The sequence below is a fragment of the Heterocephalus glaber genome, unplaced genomic scaffold (assembly GCF_053883595.1).
Source record: "Heterocephalus glaber isolate CG9 unplaced genomic scaffold, H.glaber_assembly_v1.0 deba00001553, whole genome shotgun sequence".
NCBI lineage: Eukaryota > Metazoa > Chordata > Mammalia > Rodentia > Bathyergidae > Heterocephalus > Heterocephalus glaber.
The window spans coordinates 10715797-10735655 of NW_028258344.1; the positions used below are offsets into that span (position 1 = coordinate 10715797).

Here is a 19859-nt window from a genome sequence, read left to right on the forward strand (position 1 = left end):
AAAAACAGATTTCTTTCATTTTTTATCTGATTTAAATTTTTTTAAACATAATACATATTGGTTAAACAGTTGTTTCACAAAAGTCCTGGGCCAATCTCAAAATCTGCTTTATGACTTAACAGCAGACTATGAACATCAGAACTGAACAAGGAAGCTATCATTTTCAACACCACTTTGGAGGAAGAGGCAAGTGCACAGGTATTTCAGAAGCAGATCACATAGGAATAGAAGGACTCTGTTTGCACTCCAGTTGCCAGTGGCCCTGGTATCTGTCCCCCGATACACAGCAAAATGCAGTCATGAATCTGCTAGCCACATGCCAGGTATTATCCCAGAAAGGATTATTGTTCAAAATTAAAATTTTAAAGTCTGTCAAGTTTACTTTGTGTTTTGGGGGTATGTATACGAATCAGCGGTAGAGGATGAAAGACAGGAAAGAAGTAAACCGATGTGGAAGGAAAAAAATATATACTAGAGTTTTATTACTCATTTTCAAAAATTGTGTCATTGATTGGTAGACTCCTTTATGGTGAAAGGATTTGAATTCAGCTCTTAAATTGGAATTTTTCCCAGACTACAGCCCTGGCAAAGATGAAATATTTAATATTAAGCAGATCTTTCTAAATGACTGCCCTTGTGAAACCAGGATAATGATTTCTAAAACGTGTTCTCTTGTCATTGAAGCAGGTACTATCATGCTACTCTTGGTGTCTTGCTTTCTAAACTCTTAAGACAGAAATGAAGTTCATTATACAGTCGGACTCGAGCTGCATACTGTCCCTTTCTGGAGAAAGCTGTCAACAAGTTCTTAGTGAGTGCTCATGGAAGGCCTGGCTCAGAGACCAGGCACGCATATTTGCATTTGTTGTTGACAACTGTCAGCTTCGACCTCCTTCCCCTCTACAATCCCCATCTAAATGGGGTTTATAATCCTCCTTCCTACCCACTCTCTTCACTCCTAGGGACAAGAATGTTGACTCCTGCTCTCTGTCACCTGTCAGAATCCATCATCCTGTCACTGGCTTATATGGACAAGTCTGCCCACTGTCACGTGACCTTGGGCTGCTAAAAACAGCTCTAGCACCAGCTCCCAACCAGGGCCTGAAACAATGTCCTCCACCGAGAGAAACATAAAGGACACTTGATCATACAATCCTTGGAATTATTTCCAGGAAACACTTGCAGAAGCCATTTGAAGCATCCTTCCCCTGGCAGTGCACTCAGGGACAGCCAGGAGATGAGTGCATCTCTGAATTACAAGTCTTTTTCCAAAGAGCAGCAAACCATGGATAACTTGGAGAAACAACTTATCTGTCCCATCTGCCTAGAGATGTTCACGAAACCAGTGGTCATTCTCCCCTGTCAACATAACCTGTGTAGAAAATGTGCCAGTGACATTTTCCAGGTAGGTTTATTTGGAATTTGGGGAATGGAAAAGATTCCCTCCTCTCTGAATCAAATAGTTAATATTGAAGTCAATTCCTGTAGAAAACTTTGTAAGACTGCATTTATTTTCAGTTTATTTGAATGATTTGCTATCATGCTCCTCCTTACTCCCAAATCTAGTGGTATTTTAATTCAAGAATCACATTTGTTTTTAATAAAACCAAATCATTGAATCTCTTTCAAAATTGAAAATGAATTACTGCCCAAGATATGAATATTGGGGTTTCTGGGTGGAACTTTTTTATGAAAACATTGGAGGAAAGGTACCTCTTGCTGACAGTGGTACATTGCAGATGACTGTGGATAAGGGCTGGTCCTCGGTTTCAGGACCACTTGCAATTAGGCCCTAAGGGATTATCTTATGACAGGGTTAAAGCGGTTCATGTTTTTCAGTCTCAGAGAGTGAAAATAAGTCTCAGAAAAGCTCTCTGTAGCATTCCTTAATTCCTCTTTTCTTGCTTGGCAAGAACAGGCCTCTAACCCATACTTGCCCACAAGAGGAGGCACCACTGTGGCATCTGGGGGCCGATTCCACTGCCCCTCCTGTAGACATGAAGTGGTTTTGGATAGACATGGTGTATATGGACTTCAGAGGAACCTGCTGGTGGAAAACATCATCGACATCTACAAGCAGGAGTCCATCAGGTAATATTCTTCTAAACCTATTTACACTGGTTCTTGTGTTTGTAGGTTTTAATGAGTTGTTTATCAATCACAAATTAATTATTTTATGGAAAAGTTTTCTCTAAGTCAGTCTTCAATGGGAGGAGAATTCTTCATGGGAGGGAAAAAGGGAGCTAGTCCTCCTGTTTTTATATCATTTAAGAATGAAGTGATTCACTAAAACTAATCCATCCCATATGGCAATGTACTACCCTGAAAGCCATGTTATTACATACGTTTCAGAAATTTTTTCACTTCAAAGTTCTTTTATGATTCCAGATCCTATACAACAGAGAAAAACTCTAGTACAAAACTTTATAGGCAGTTAACAGAAATAGCATCTTCCAAAATAGCCCAGTGCCTAATTCAGTCAGTTTTGCCTTAGAATTGTGTAGATAATAATAAAAAAACAAAATACTCTAATACATTTTGTCACTGTATTGACTGGGAAATTCAAAGCAAGGTATAATCTTGCCTTTAGATATTTACAGTTTAAGAGACTTAGGAGATTAAAAAAGATGGCATTCAGGTTATGTTTCTGTTTCCTAGATTGTATTTATTGCATACACTTAGCATTCACTTGCTGATTGATTGGTCAATTGATATGCAGTATGTACATCCATTCATTAAAAAATTTAAAAGGATTTCTTATTCACTGAACCACATTGGCTATACACTTCCTTTCCTAGAGATGACACTACAGGAATATATTCTTAGAAGACATGATGCAGAGAGCCCTTTACAATTGTTCACAGGTCAATCTGGTCCACAAAGTTGGGAGCAACATGAAGCCCATGAAGAAATGGCCCCATCATCATTCCCACTAGGACACATGTATTTATGGAACATCTGCAGGACTCTAAGAGTCTTGCGCTCTTACAAGGAAAGCTGCTCTATAAATCTAAGATGCAATTATTGCAATTATTATGGCTATTAGTTTCTGCTTAAGATTCAAAACTAAATTAGATAGTGCAAGGATATAGATGGGATTAGGGAAAAATTGCTAATGACATACTGGACCTGTTTCCCTTACTTCCAAAATCTCTGAACAAAAAGGAAAGTACTATCATAGATCTGATCTCACTGTTTCACAGATTTTCTTTCTTTGTATTCACAGATTAGATCTCATTGTATTTCATCACTTTAAAATGGACACACTGTACACAGTCTCTTCAAGAATTCATCAGCCAATTAATAACCAAATAATTATTAAAAGTTTATATGACAGCTGTTTCAGTACTCAGTATAGTAACTTTTACAGAACAGCTGCTCCATAGTGCCAGCTATTTAAACAACACCATAAATATTCCTCCATGTTCTATTTATTGCAATCATTTTTGCCTCACTATTTGTCACAGTGGGAACTTAAAACACGAAAAACTAATAATACTTGTTATGAAATCCAGAGGAGAGCTGATGTTAAAACTTGTAGCTTTAGGGGCTGGAGATTTAGCTCAGTGGTGCTGCCACCTGCCTTGCAAAACTAAGGTCCTGAGTTCGGTCCCCGGTACAAACAAAACAAAACAAAACCTTGTAGCATTATAAAACTATACCAGACACATCCCTACTTTAGCTATTAAGTCTTTTTTGGTGCAACTGCCAAAAACTGTATCCAGGGGTTGGGAAGCAAATTACATAAAAGCAATGAACCAAATTTCCAATAATAGAGCTTATAGCTGAGTGGACTAGCATGTTTTGTGATTATCAAATTCATCTTATGTTGTTTGTTGAATTTGAGACTTGCCTTTGTACATTTTTACTTGATATCAAAACCACAAGCTGCCCAGAGGGCTCGGCCACATGTTTGGGTGCAAAGCCAGTTGTTCTCTAGATGCTGGCAGCCTTAACAGACTAGAACCTTGATTCTCGGGGTATATTAGACAACCCTGTAATAATTTTTGATATACCTTATTCATATAGAGGGAGATGAGCCCAGCTCTAGTCATTGGAGATAACAGTGGAAAAGGAGGGGATGTCAATAATAGGCTATGAGATACTGGTCAACTCTGATTTCTTGCAGAGCTGCTAGAGACTATAGGTCTCCATAGAATCCAGAATTCTTATCTAGAATTCTGAATGATTCTCGTGCCCAAGAGGTTGGCAAAAGAAGGCACTAATTTGGTTAATATGAATAATGAACATAACAGTAATTTAAAGTATAATAAGCAAAACTATGTGCTATGTGTCTGACACCATTCAGGGTGATTTACAGGTGAATCATGTACAATTCTTTAATTCTCACAAAAATCTTGTGAGGTGGCCTTTGTTATTATTATCACTGGATAAAATCTCTTTGATGTTTTAGTGAAAGTGAGTTACATAAGGATTTTTAAAGTTCCAATAGTATTATAAGGCTTGCAATGAGAGGAATGGTTCCCACTCCACTCTTGTTAAAATTTGTCTTGCTCCTCCAAAATTAATCACCACTAATTCTTTTAGCTGTTTTCCTGCTATTTATTTCTAATGACATGTATATATGACTGCTATGCTTCTGATTCAATTTTAGACATTATTAGTTTTCCAGTATAAGTGATTAGGATTGAGCCCTCATATGGCTGGGGTCTACCTTCTCCTGGGGAATTCCCTTCACTCTTCCTTGGTTGAAACCCTTACTTCCTGGATCTTGTGTCTTTCTCTTTGTTTGTTACTCCCTTGTTTTACAGAGCACATCCTCAAGTAATCTCTTGAAATGTGCACAAAGCCTTTCTCTTCTCAGCTTCTGTAACAGCATTGCATTCAGGATGCCTTGTAGCAGTTCAATTGCTGCTTCTGGCTGCAGTTTCTAAACCTTTCCAGGGCTCCAGAGCTCAAGTCAGCTAGTTTCTTGTAGGCTTTTCCCCTGCAGGCATTTAGTAGAACTAAAATGCATCTGAAGTAAATTATTTCCTTTTATCCAGATGCTTCCAGTTTCCAACATTTGGTAGACATTTCTCATTTGCTGTCATCTTGCCTACTTCCCGTCATTACTGATTTACACCTTTTTATTCCCTTGCTCTCATTTTAGTGGGATTTCAACAAGAAACACAAATTCTTGTGTTCATTCTGCTGTATTTAATTAGAAGACACTTAGTCAAATTTCTAGATATGATTAAAAGGGGTTAAATTACATAAGGCCAATGGAGAAGTTGGGCTGGAATAAGCTTTAAGATCCATTGAACTACAGAGGTACTGTCTGAATTGCCCCACCAAGACCAGATGCCCACCCCGCATTAAATGCCAGGGTAGCCCAGCAACCTCAGAGATCAGAAAGAGCAGCCTATAGATTCTTTCAGTCCAGTCTGCACCAAATAGCTAGGTGCCACTGAGAAAATGTTCACTGACCATTGAACCACAACTGTGAACTCAGGCCACTCTCACTTCATAAAATCGATTCACATCTTCATTCTATGTTCCACATTTGCCCCAAATATTTATTTTTTTAAGCTGTCCAAAGGTTTTCATTATGCATTCATTTATAAGTAGGTAGTGCCACTGAGCCTAGGTTGTCATTTAAAGAAGAAAACCCTAATAAGCAATATGGGAAGCAGTTCTCAGTGTGTATTGTACCATAAAAAAGAATAAATTGAACCACAAATGGAAATAAATATACAATCTTATGACTGTTTTTGCATTTTCAATATCTGCATATACTGCACACTGTATAAAAATCTCTAGTCATAGCTGCTGACATCTTAATGTGGGACACAGATTACACTCAGGAAATGCCTAAGAAAGATGAACTGAAATAGCATTGCATGTGCCATTTTCTAGCAGATATGCTCTAGACTGGCTTAGTCCACATTTACATAAGTTGGAGATACATGGAAGAGATTTTAGAGGTGGAGATGCCTTTAATCAGGCAGAGACCAATTTGCCAGTCCTAGTCTCTAGTAACCCTGAGGGCTTTGTCTTTCATTAATGGAGTATTCTGATCTCTTCCTTGCCAATCATGGGTACCACGTGACCCTGGGCTTTCCCATATGCCCCACACTTTCTCCAGCTGGGCTGTGTTATGTTAGAGCATTTGGAATCCTGTACATTAGGCAAATTCCCTTACTTTCTTATTCATTCATTCAACAAATATTTAAGAAGCCCTGCCCTTTTTGTGAGGCACTCTTCTGGGCACTGGGGATACAAAATTAAGACAATGGACCCTACACTCAAGAAGCTTACATGCTAATGGAGGAACCAACCCTGTGTGGGAGATGATCTTCCTATTTACTGGGTTACTTTCTTTTTGAGTTCTAAGCATATGGTCAAGTCAGGAGGTTATAGACTTTTTGAAAGTATAGTACTACAAAACCAGACAGAAATGCCTTTTGCAAACACCAGATTACAAAATCTTGAAGCTGGACATCCATGCAACCTCCTTACCAGACCGAGTCCTTTCAAAACATTTAGTTCCCTCAATATCAAGTATTTGACTTCTCCTAGGGACTTGTAGAGTTATATCGGCATGTTCTCGGCCTTTCTCTGAGTTCTGGCCCTGCAGCTATGTGATACCACACATCAATATTAATGGTGTTCAAACGTTTTTATTACTCACAGAAGGAAGTATGTTTTACATTGTAATACAGTGACCACTTACATATATAGATGAATACATATAAAATAGGCTTTTGTTTCATGTTTATGTATGCATATATAAACAAATGTAAAACTGAAACATATATACAAATATATGCATATGCTTATATTTGTAAATGTACACCTAAAACAAGTTTTACATATAAATACTTATACTGATTATGTATAATCCACAGTATTTGCTATTCTACTTTATTTTTACTTAAACAATGCTGGTCATGATCCCCTAAATTAATTTTACTTCACTAAAACCTATGATTTTTAAGAAATGTATCTCAATAACAATTGAAAAAATGTAGTCTCGGGCTGGGGATTTAGCTCAGTGGTTTCGCCTCCTGCTGCGCAAGCGCAAGGACCTGAGTTCGATCCCCGGCACCAAAAAAAAAAATGTATTCTCATATCTGAGATGCTTCTAAATAATTTCATGTTTGGTAATATGAGGAAAGCTTTTGGATTTGAATTTGAATTTTCACAATACTTTTTAGATAGGACATATAAAAAATCCTGGGTTTTGTATACGAAGGCTACACCAACATCTCATTCTTACATACGGTTAGTTCTAACCAGAGCACAAATTAATACCAGACACATTTTCAGGTCTTCCTAGTCATAATCTTGTAGGGGGAAAAGTGTTTGCTGAGGCCAGAGACAGGAGGGGTGGGATGGAGTTTCTCTACTGGTATAAAATTGAGACTTAATTTATTAGCAATTTTCCTTTCTTTACCCATCATGAAAAAGTGTCACACAAGTGATCTGTAAGCTTATGAACACAGAAGAGGAGCAGGCTCCTAACTGCTGACCAGAGCCCAGTGTTCAACTTTCAAGAATCTGACTAGCCAGTTTTTAAAATCTTGACTAACCATGATGGAAACACTCTACAAAAAATTGGCAAATCAGAGTCTCTATGTTCCAAGCCCCATTTTAAGCAACTTGTTAGAGATCTGTCAACACCCACCATTAACCCTGTAGAGAAACTGAGCTGGGAAGGTTCTGGGCACATAAAAGGGACTCTGGAAATCTTCTGGAATACTGTTGCTGGGAGTTCAAGATGAGCTGAAGTTTGCAAGTTCTGCTCTGCCCCAATAGAAGTTAACAGGCATTTATCTACTTACCCTCCTCCCAGACCAGAAAAGAAGTCTGATCAGCCCATGTGTGAGGAGCACGAAGAGGAGCACATCAACATCTACTGTCTGAACTGTGAAGTGCCCACCTGCTCCCTGTGCAAGGTGTTTGGTGCTCACAAGGCCTGCCAGGTGGCTCCACTCACTCACGTGTTCCAAAGGCAGAAGGTAATGCAGCCACTCCAACCCTTCCTCGTCAGCCCCTTCCAAGTTCCAGTCTGGTCAGCTCCCTGTGGTCAGCTGTGGAAGGAGGGAGAAGCCCAAGCTACACAAAGGCCATGGGACCTTGGTGGGTGCATGTAGAAAGCCCATGAAAAGGGATCTGCAGTTGGTGTGCAAGTGCCACCATATTAGATTTCCTGCAGGGAGGTAGAGAAGGCCAGAGAGGTTCTGGGGGCCACAATTCAGGAAAAGATGCAGAAAGACAGGGTCACAGTTTGTGTGCCTTTTGGAGATTGCTGAAGGTAGGCAGTATTAAGGGGCAGGGCCCAAGCTCAAACTACTCAAGATTATTTGAAGTTTAGATTGTAGGTAAGAACAAGGTGTAGGGCTGGGGATTTAGCTCAGTGGTTCCAGCGCCTGCCTCTCAAGTGCAAGGTCCTGAGTTTGATCCCTGGTACCAAAAAAAAAAAAAAAAAAAAAAAAAGAACAGGGTGTTTTTATTTTTTTCTAGCCACACAATACTTTTCATCATCATTCACCAATGAAGGTTCCTTTTGCTTATTTATCTCCCACTCTTTGTGGGCAAGAGTTATAATAATGACTCTAGCAATTACAGAACAGCTCTGAAACTTTTTCTCCTGCTACCTTGGGTATTCTCTGAGTATTTCTTCCTCTAGGCATTCTTTGAGTATGGTGTATGTTCCCCACCCCACGACCTTTCAGTCCCCTTCTAACCAAATGCACCCTCTACATCATCTCATTACCAACCTGACAACCTGGTTTCATGCAGGAGCAGGTCAGAATTTAACTGTTTGGTGCAGATAGAGGTGGGGCTGGTGAGCCAATAGTGGCAACCACTTCTGATATGAGAATTTGAGCAGCTCCATTTCTCATTTTCTTTCAATCAGTCATCAATTCCACATTTTGCCAGTGTTTTACTGTGAAGATCAGGTTTGAAAGCAAATTTGGAAGCCAAACTCAGGCAACATCAGTTGCAGCCGATACCCACCAGCTGCTAAAGAAGGAAGATTTTGCAAGATATTGATAATATTTATTTTAATTTACTTTTGATTTATTCTCCTTTCTCCTCCTTTCCTCTACCCTCCAAATCCTAGCATGTTAGAACAGGATGGTACCTGTTTCACACTACAGTGTAACCTTGGTTTGAACTCAATTTGTTACAAATCTATTTTGAACACTGAAAATTTGAGAACTGAACATATTTTTCCCATAAGAAATAATGAAATGGCCAGGGATTTAGCTCAGCAGCATCAGGCCTGCTTGGCAAGTGCAAGGTCCTGAGTTTGATTCCCAGTACAGAAGAAAAGGAAGAGAAAGAGGAAGAGGAAGAAGGAGAAGGAGAAGGAGAAGGGGGGGGGAGGGGGGAGGAGGGAGGGGGAAGGGGAGGGGGAAGAAATAATGGAAAACCAAATATTTCTACTTACAAAAGTTGTACTCATAAATTCATTTTTCCAGGACTTTAACATAAAATTAAAAGCCCTAGCTTTTAGAACTGTCCCCTAAACAGCTTGTAGAACTACCCGCTAAAACATCTAAACGTAATAAATACAGTACATTAAATATCAAAACACAATACAGTAAATAAGATTTTTAAAAATTTGTGTACAGGTACTTTACCTTGAGTTGAGGCTTCCTGGCCTTCTGGAAACTGAAAAGAAAGTGGAGGAGGAGGAGAAAAGTTATTCTTGGGAACGAAAGTCTCCTTCTGTAATGACTACAGGCAGCTCACTTCCTGGGGTCTTTTCTTTTGGTCTTTTTTCACCTTTTCTCACTAAAAATTTGTCTGGATGAGAACAATACTTAGACTGAAGGATCACCTCTTTGTGTCCACAGTGAGATGCAATGTGTGACTCTTTCTTGGCCAGTACTTTTTTTTTCTTAGCCAGTACAGTTTTTTTCAAGTCAGATTTTCAGTTTGACTGTCTAGCAAAGTTACAAACACTGAGCAGATTTTTTTCAAACTTTGCTGGTTGAGTAGTGGAAAGTTTGAGCTTGAAGCTGTTTGACAACAGAGGTATCACTGTATATACTTCCCTCGGGGCCTTGGAGACTCGTGGGATGGACAGATGGACAGAATTTGGGGCTCCCATCCTGAATCCTGTTTGGCCAAAGCAGCTTCATTTTTAACTAATAGGATTCCATATTAGCTTCCATTTGAAGATAGGATTCTGCAGTTTTCAAATGTTTTACAACTGCTGTTTTCTTTCAGTTGTTTATTCCTTTAAATATGAGATAATTAGGGCCCAAATTGATGACATGTTTTGTCCATTGTCATAAAGAAGTTAAGGATAGATTTGGACCAAGCATGTAGATTTCCTAAGTTTCCCTTCGTTGTTCCCTGTGGCTCAATAGCTAGCCTTAGAAAGAGGGGAAATAAAAAGAAAAGAATATCTTGGGTCAAAAAAACACAAGAATTTCAAAGTTGCATGTTATACCTTCGAGTTTCTAGTGGCTTAGTTAAATGAGTGTTTGTATGTATGTATGTATATATTCTTAGCATAGTAGGCCTGTGATAAATATATGCCAAATAAATTAGTATTTACTATAGACACTTCCCAAAAGTAACTCTTTCTGAGCTACAGGTAATTAATTTTGGGTACCTGAAGTCACATATGAGACTCCATTCCACTTATAAACAATATTTAGAATTCCGTAGCTTGAATATGCTATTCTCAATGGCCCAAAATTTAATGTTCTCCATGTTTTTAATAGAGTCACAGTCTCCAGTAAGAATGTGATGAAAGCCATAAAACCTCTTCCCACACAAATATATCCCTATACAAAAGTTTGTTTGCATTATCAGGAGTTTCACAGATCTCCCAAGCCTCTCTGTTATTGCTTAGGGATTGCATGGACCCTAAATGAGGAACCCCTTGCAGACAATACTATGATTAATCCACAGTCATTGGTGACTAGAAAACCCATGAGGTTCTCAGTCTTTCTTTTCTCTTCATCAGTCGGAGCTCAGTGATGGCATTGCTGTCCTTGTGGGAAGCAACGATCGAGTCCAGGGAATGATCAGTCAACTGGAGGACACTTGTAAGACTATTGAGGTAAATCAGGTGACTCCTAGGAAGTCTAAACCATGCCTGCCACTTCTGGGGGTTTGTGACATCCTCAGTTCCACACTAGACATTTCCATCCTAAGATTTTACTCATTTCTTGTAGAATGATCTCCTTTCTGATATGTCTCTGAAATATTCACATCCTGACCAAGTCACATAAAAAAAAAATTATTGCATGAGTTGATGAGGCAGAAACTACTAAAGCTTCCCAAGTTGTTATTGTATGTGTTTTTGTTCCTTGATCAACTCCCCCGACCATGGTACTGAGTCTCTCTACCATAAGCTACAGCCTCAGCCCTTTGTATTTTTTATTTTGAGATATAGGCTTACTATATAGGCCCAGGTGGAACTTGAATTTATTATCCTCTTGCCTCACCCTCCTTCAGGGCTAGGATTACAGATGTGTACCACCATGGCCTGCTCTGTCAACTCCATTTGAAAGATTAGTAATAAGAAAAATCAACTCTCAGTAATAAAAATGAATCTTGTTGCTATTATAGCAAACTTTTTGATGGAAATCCAGATGGTCTTAAATGCTAGGTAGCGCATTAAAAAATCATGTGCAAGTTTGAACTGCAGGCTTCACCAGGGCCAGAAGGAGGAGAAAGATCTGCCCAACTGGGGTTAGAGAATAGTTTAATAGATGCTCATGGAGGTCAGAGTTCAGATTTATTCTTCTCTATTTTCCTTCTGTCTGGTCCAGTGTCCAGCACATAATATTTATTTAAAACTTGCTTAATGAGTGGATGACTGGCTGACTGTTAAACATACACTTGAACCTGGCATGTAAAAATCTAGCAAATTTGCTTTTTCCTCAAGATCTAATATATAAGGGGTGATCAAAATATATAGTGAAAGTTTGAAATTTTTAAAAATTTAATATGGTAAAAACATATTGCTATGAATCCCCTTCAAAATATTTCCCTTCACTTCAAACACACTATCCCATTTTATTACTGCTTTCTGAAGCACTTCCAGAAGTTTTCTTTCATGAGTGTCTTTGCAAGGTGCTATCCAAAATACAGTGAATGCTACTTCTGAGTGCCAGCCAATGGAAAGGCAGGTTCATAAAAACATTACAGTGTGTCCTGATCCACCGTATTCACAGATCTGAAGCTGTTCAACTTTTGACTCTTCCACAAAGTCACAGTTACCTCGATTAAGGACAGTGAGGCACCATGACAGCATAAAATGTATTATTCATCTTCCTCTCACTATAATGAAACATTTGATATGGGCTACTTATGAAATAAAGAGAGGTCTATTTTGGCTCATCGTTCTGGAGGTTCAGTTCCAAAATTGAGCAACCCCATTGTTTTGGGTATCTGACAAGAACACCACATCAGGGTGGGAGCAAGTAGCAGAGTGAATGTTCAGGAAGAGAGAGAGAGAGAGAATAAATCTGGAATTGTGTGGTCCTTCAAAGGCACACCTCTAATGACCTGAGGAAACTCCCATTAGGAGTTTCTCACCTCATAAAAGTCCTCTCAACAGTGCCACCATGGGGAGGGACTAAGCTCTACATATGGACCTTTGGAGGACACTCATCTAAACCATAGCATCTAAAGCAGTTCAGTTGCATGGCGTATTTCTTTTTAAGAATTGAGTCACAGACAAATTAAAGCCATGCTGCATAGTGGAACAGTATAAGAGGTCGGAGTCTAGATCTCTGGCTCCAAATCTAGAGCACTCTATTATTATCTCCCTGCTGTAACCTAGGGATCTTTTGTTGTTTTCATTTGGACTTCAGTGCAGTCAGTGGAGGTGTTAAACTGCTCAGTTCCTGGCACATTGTCCTCATTGCTGTGTGCTAGGACTCTCTCATCATCTATTCATTTTATCTCCGTTTCCCACTATTATTCTCCTCCCCATGGATAACCACTCTAACACTAATGTTCAGTTTGCCTGTATTCTCTTTGGGTTTTGGGGGGGAGTTTTTTGGTACCGGGGATCGAACTCGGGTCCTTGCAGTTGCACAGCAGGCGGCGAAACCACTGAGCTAAATCCCCGGCCCAGCCTGTATTCTCATAAAGTGTATATTGTTTTACACGCATGTCTGTTAATTTTATAAATGGTATTGTGTTGTATTTCTCATTCTACTTTTTTGTTTCAACTAAGCATTATGTGTTTAAGATCTACTCATATTCCTACGAGCACATACAGTCCCTCAGTTTTCTTATCTATCAAGAAGGCGATGACCACAGGACTCACTTTACAGAGTCACTGTGAAAAATTAAATAAAAATAAGCGAACTACTTAGCACAGTGTCTGGCATGTAGTGAGTGTCTGATACACACTAGCTATTCTTATTATTTTACCATTAGAAAGGCAGATCCTATTAAAAGCCAAAGGTCATTTCCTAGATAATGTCTTCAAGACATTCACTATAATTACCTCATTTTAGATTTACACATCATTAAAATCAATCTTCTTTCTTTTGCACACTCATTTTCCTGAAAATATCTAAGATAAATCTGGGGTTCATTTATAGAAAAAACATTTTCTTTTGGTGATGAGCCCAAAGAGATTCACAAATGGACAATATAAACTTTTTTCCTTATCTTTATTTACAGTAAAGGCCAAATACAGTTTAATCATTAGCCGTGAATCAGCACTCCAGTATGGAGCCAGCCTGAGTCTGGAGTGTATAAATAGGAGTCCATTGCTCGTGGGTGAGTGAGGTCATCTCTATACACATCCCTGGGTTTGTGAGGCCTTTATCAGAGACCTCTATGGGGAGGAACTGGCTTCTGTCTGGGATGGAGAGACTGAAGAACACATACAATGCAAAACCCCCATAAGTCACTTCGGAGCTTTGAGCAAAGGCAAACAACTGAACTCTGTCTTGTTTTAGCCAGGATCAAAGGACACAAGGAGGGTGGGGAAAGATGTGACAACAGGTTTCCTTCAGAGGCCAGACAGGGGCACAATGGCAAGCAGCTGTTTCTAATCATATTGAGAATGAGCCAGGAAGAAACACATTTGAAGTGAATTCAGAAGAAGGGATTTGGGGCAGATACCAGGGAAAACTTCCTGGCAGCAAAGGTCAAAATCAGTACCTCATGTTTTTAGTCATGACATCCATTGAAGGTGACATGCTTTTACAAGTATTTTCACAGATTACTAGAAGAAAGTCAGTAATCAATTGCTCCTTGCAAATCTTTAAAATGGCAGGCATCTTTAAGTGTTCCTCCCTTTCACCTATTTATTTCACTTCTGAGATTTTATCTTAAAGGAAAAAGATTTAAAAACATAGCAAATATATATTTATATATACTGTATAGGATTTAGACACCCATAGACAACAGTATAGAATGTATATTTTCATATCTAACCTCTATACATTCATGGGAGGGTAAAACCAAGAACGCAAAACTCCAGAAAGTTAAGACCTTCAAATAGTGGGACTAGTGATTTACAATGCCTCCCTCAAATATTCCTGTATTTTACTTTTTTATAACTGAGTCTGAAGTTTTACATAACCAATAAAGAAGAAACGGATGGATGGATATGGTGTGGATAACCATGGTTCTTTCAGATCAGCTCAGGTGGCTCACCTAAAGATGCAGGGATGGCCTCAGAGCCTGTGGCAGTCTCCAACTTCACAATTCCTGTGTCCTCTGTTTGCAAAAGCCCCGCGGATAGGGACACTGACACAAATAGTCGTGCTGTGTACCTGTAATCCCTGAGGTGATCCTCTGAAGAGCCAGGCCAACAACTATGGGCAAAACTGTGGGCAAAACTCAGCTTCTTGCCAGCCTTCAGGGCAGGAGGACGTGGAGCAAACAGGGTCTTTGGCTAAGAGCGGCATGGTTCCACTTTGCACAGCATGTGCATTCTATAAGGGGAGTTGGGCAGACCTCCGTGTCTACGGTTTGCCTTGGGTTGTTGTTTCCCTTTCTGGCTTTGCTTACCAGCTGCTTGGAAACATTTTCTGAGAGGTCATTGCTGCTTCCTGAGGGTGGAGAGCTGCTGCTAAAGAATTCTCTGTTCTGATTGGTAAAGGACTCCTGAGGGATGGAAATGGAGTAGCCCTTTGGTGGTCAACTGTCCTTCCATAATTACCTTGCCTTTCCTCTCAGGACGCTGACATGTGCCCTGTGGTACTAGTGTTCATTCCTTGTCAGTGGCTAATTTTGTCCCTAATCATGTAATGCCATGCAGAGTTGGCCCTGGGGAAACATCTAGTCAGAGATCAGCCCTTGGACCATGGCTGAGCTTAGGGTTAATCTCAACATGGACTCTTTATTATCTTTTTAAAATAAAGTATGCACTTGACGCATATCTACAGTGATGATGAGGACAGCTTTGAGGTTAGTTATAGTCACAAAGGTGTAGCCTGAGCTATGGAGGAGGAGTAGCATTTTCCCTCTGTACTATGGGCGAATTCTAGGTAAAGAAGCTCTGAGTCTTTTTAGCCATTTAGTCTGAAAGTGGTACAGCCTAAAGCATTTCCTGGTTTCTGGCTTGCAGACTGAGCAAGCCCAGCATGGTCTAGAGGTTCCTTTGCCTTTCTGGGCCTGAAGTTGTGGGATGGATTGAAATTGGGAAAAGGACTACTTGTATGACTGAAGTTCCTCAGCAGCTTTCTGCTTCTGAAAAACCAAGCTTGACTTTCATGCTGCATCCCTAGAAAACATAACCTCTCTCTCTTCATCTTCAACAATGTCCCTAACCCTGTGTCACTGGATACTCCAGAGACCTCCCAAATGCAAACAGGCAGACCTAGAAGTGATTCTGTTTTGTATGAATTCCTGTCTAGAAAAGACTGCCATGAGTTTAATAATAAATATTTGATATTGTGTCCAGTATCTGAGAATGACAAATTTAGTTAATCTTCCAATGATTTTGCAAGAACAAATCATTATATCTCCAAAATAGTTATTTTGTCCCAAAGTGTTTTTCTTCATCTTGGGGACATTGTCTATACAGTTACAAATATGAAGTCAGAACATATAAGAATAATTTTAATAAGCATGCCAGCATTTTTAAGGCATGCTTTTTTAAAGAGCAGATTTCAGAGTTCCCATATTAGCTGTCATTTAATTATGGTAGGTGGGGTAAGTTACTTAAGCTTCCTGTCCTTTGACTTCCTCAGCTTTACATTGGATATGACAATACCTTCTTTATAGTGTAGTTGTGATATTAATAAATTGGGCTAAGAGACGCACACCAGGGACTTGTAAGAATCACCTCATATCATCCTGAGAGTCAGGAAAAAGTGTGCAGTTATCCTGGTGATGCCAACAGATCATCATTTGAACTACTGGAGCATGTTTTAAATGGTATCAGAATAAGACAATAGGGTCCTGGTTAATTGAAATGGCAGGGCTGAACAGATCCCTTCAGAGATTAAAACTGAAAATGAATAGGACCAATTATTAGCTCTATTCTTTGTCAAAGAGACTTTGTGGTAACTCATAATATATATTGGCAACCACAAGAGACTGAGCATCTCCTGGGAAGTGTGCTGACTCCACTGAAGAGCAGAGTGAGTAAGCATCTTCTTTGCTTGCCCTATGCGTTTCACTTACCCATAGGGTTCACATCAGAACAGGGAGGCTTACCTCACCACCAGCCTTCAGGCCTTACTCAGGGAGATTCTAAATGGTCTGGACTAGCTGCAAAAAGCCCTGAGACCAAGGACCTCAAGAATAAGCATTAGAAATGCGACAAATTAGGACAGGATTATCCTCCTAGCATGGAAGGGCTACATGATATAGTAGAAAAGAGCATGAGTTTGGGAGACCCAAGACCTGTATCCCTGAATGGAATTGTTCTTCTGAGCACTACACAAAGGTGCAATTAACAGGGAAGGGACCAAGCCTAGCCTGTAATTAGAGATCTAATTTTCTGTCCTTTTTCTATGGAATTGTAGTCTATCGGTGCAGTTTATAGATGAAGAACTGAGTTTAATTTCCTTGAGAGGAACTTCCCACTTTATAGTTCTTTCCTCAGTGTTACTAATCCACTGTCTGCTTGCTCTTTCTTTTCTGGGAAGAAACCACGTATGGCTTAAGGAAGGGACTTTTGAAGCACCATACTTCAAATGAAGCTATATATCTGAGCAAGTATGTCTCCATGAATGCTAGAGGAATGCAGTGAGATATGAATGGGTTTTTGGAGCCGCAGTTGCTCAGTGACAAGTGGCAGGGCTAAGAGTTTATCTTTAGCCCTATTTTGGTCACAGAGCTGTGCTCCTTACATAGTAAGTCATAATTGTTTTAGTCTTTTTCCTGTCATGGCCACGGTACATGCCCAAGCTGGGACTGACATTAATGTCACTCTGGAATACGTGAGAATGGGGAGAGGCATGTTCTAGTCTCAAGATCTTTGTAAATGTCTTCATATTTATCTGAAGTCTTAAATTAATTTCTAAATGTTTATAAGCCCCAATTACATAATTCCAAGGACAAAGGATATATTTTTCATGGTTCATAAATGTATTGGTTGAACTCTCACCATATTTTTTCTTAGAGATATATTAAAGGCAAACTAATCAACAGAAAAAAATAGATGTATTGATGTTAGAAAGCAAAGCATATAGCAAATATATATACATATATCTATGTATCATTCCCTTGAACACTGAAAAGTTATGGCATGCTTTTTGATCATACAGTCCTGGTACCTAACATCCAATTAATGAATTTTGTTGAAAGAATGAATTAATGGATATAATTTTGAAATAGTTTGAGATTTCTTGCTTTTTTTTTTTTTTTGGTACTGGGGATCGAACTCGGGTCCTTGTACTTGCAAGGCAGGCTACAGAACCACTGAGCTAAATCCCTGGGGAAGATTTCTTGCTTTTAAAAAGCTTACTTTTGTTAGAGCAGAGTAGATTTGTTAAAAGCATATATTCTGTTTATAAGTACTTTGTATACATTTTGTTTTCAAATAAAAACCATTTGTACAAGTAGGTGTAATGAGAATTGCAATGACCCAGGAGTTCAGAGCCCTTGACTCCAGGCCAGGTACCAACAGTGAATGGTAGCAAGGCCTTGAGAAGGTGACAGCTCTGTTGAGTTTTAGTCTCCCCATGAGTGAACTGATTGATTTGGAACAGGTTACTTCTAACATGCAACTTCAAGTTTTCACTCCTGAATAATTCAAGTTAAGGAATTTGAATCTAAATTTAATAAACACTGATATAGTGCCTACTATGTGCAAGGAAATATTAAAACTTTTGAGATATAAAATACAATAAAAAGTAAGTGCTTTACAAAGTATATAGTGATATAATAACTGTAACTAAAGCATAGTCCATTCACGGAGCACTTCCTACATTATAAAATATAAGCAAATGAAAGTTGCTATTAAAAATGATAGTTAATTTTATAAAAGTTCAATAAATAACAGAGGTAAAATAACACAAAAATAATGTAGGAGTGAAAGTACAGATATTCCATTTAAGCTGCTAAATAAAATTTGTATGACCAAAATAAGTGATCTTTGACTTGAATGCACTAGAATGCACATGATTGCACATCAGTCTCAAGGAAAATTGCTTGTATTTCATAAATTTGAATTTCTTACATACTAACTTACACAGAAGAAAACTTCTGTAAAAGGAAGGCATTCTAACAGTATCACGTCTTAATGTAATATTATGGATGTTTCAAGTGCACAATTCATATTAGAAGAACAAGCTGGAAGTTATCATATGTTTCCAGTAAGCAGTAAATCTTCTAAGTATCAGCAAGGCATATGTCAGATGTGCAAATGAGTATATAGTTGCTTGTAAGCCTAGCATAAAAGGTAATACAGTAAAGGGTTTGACTGGAAAGCTACCAACCTGTTCAGTTCCTAGGCCTGATTATAACAGTCAAAATCTCAAGCTAAAGGGATAGAAACGGTTGGAAATTTGTTACCCAGCAGTGTTCATATCTTCCTAGTTCTTTGTCCAGTTTGATAATTTCCAGGACTTCTAAATTTTTGTCCCCTCCTATCACCTTTTTTCCTCCTACTCATTCTTCAAGGCAGCTCAGTTACCACTACTAAGAAACTTTTCCTGAGCCAACACTGCCGGATCCCCTTAGGCCAGGGATTTAGCTCAGTGGTTCCGCCACCTGCCTCCCAAGTGCAAGGTCCTAAGTTTAATCCCCGGTACCAAAAAAAAAGAAAAAACAAAGACTTTGGATCCGCCTAAATGTCCCCCAGATACCTGAAGGGTTGGATTAAGATTCCATCACTATATTTCTAATCTGGTATAAATCTCTAACATGTTTTCATTATTCATCTTCCTATATTGTGTTACGTTATTGACCCACAGTCTTTTTCAAAGCAGCTCTGTGAGCTCCTTGAGAACAGGAACTATATTTAATTCATTTTTAGATCTCCAGAGATTTTTGGATCTATAGAGTCTTACATAGCATGTGATGCAAATTCCATACTTAACAACTGTTTGTTGAATGAATAAATAAATGTATTGTTGACAGTAGTACTACTAAAATGGTTTGTTTAGACCACTGGACCTCCTTTGTGCATTATAGTGTGATTAGAAACTGATGAGAATTGTCTGTTCCAAGGGAAGCAGTGTAGTGATGGATGTATTTCTTCTACATTATAGAGTATCTTTATAATCAATAGATATATCCTAGGCAGGCCCAGATTCTATCATCAAGGAAGACTATAGTTTAGATATTTAAGAAACTCATGTAAAGAAAGAAAACAATACATGACATCAAAGAGACTAGTGTTTACTAAAATGAAAGAATATGTGACAAGGATCATACAGATGTTAGGGATAAATTACCTGGATTCCCAAGGCAGAAGAGCTAGTTTGGATCATCATGACTCATAACCTGCTCTCAGC

General features: G+C 38.9%; 1 protein-coding gene across 7 annotated transcripts in view; it reads left to right on the top strand.

The window, feature by feature from the left end:
- The first annotated feature begins 1069 nt into the window (after positions 1-1069).
- The window catches only part of Trim55 (tripartite motif containing 55), a 48723-nt gene continuing 29933 nt past the window's right edge, over positions 1070-19859 (top strand). For 5 of the 7 annotated variants that reach the window (XM_087190408.1, XM_004842118.4, XM_087190409.1 and 2 more), the window contains exons 1-4: positions 1071-1405; positions 1919-2091; positions 7799-7964; positions 10937-11032. In XM_087190408.1, coding sequence (XP_087046534.1) covers positions 1238-1405; positions 1919-2091; positions 7799-7964; positions 10937-11032 — 603 coding nt within the window. In that variant the 5' untranslated portion in view covers positions 1071-1237. Of the gene's footprint in view, positions 1406-1918; positions 2092-7798; positions 7965-10936; positions 11033-19859 lie in introns of all 7 variants that reach the window. The other 2 variants (XM_087190406.1, XM_021256072.2) reach the window with 2 other exon arrangements.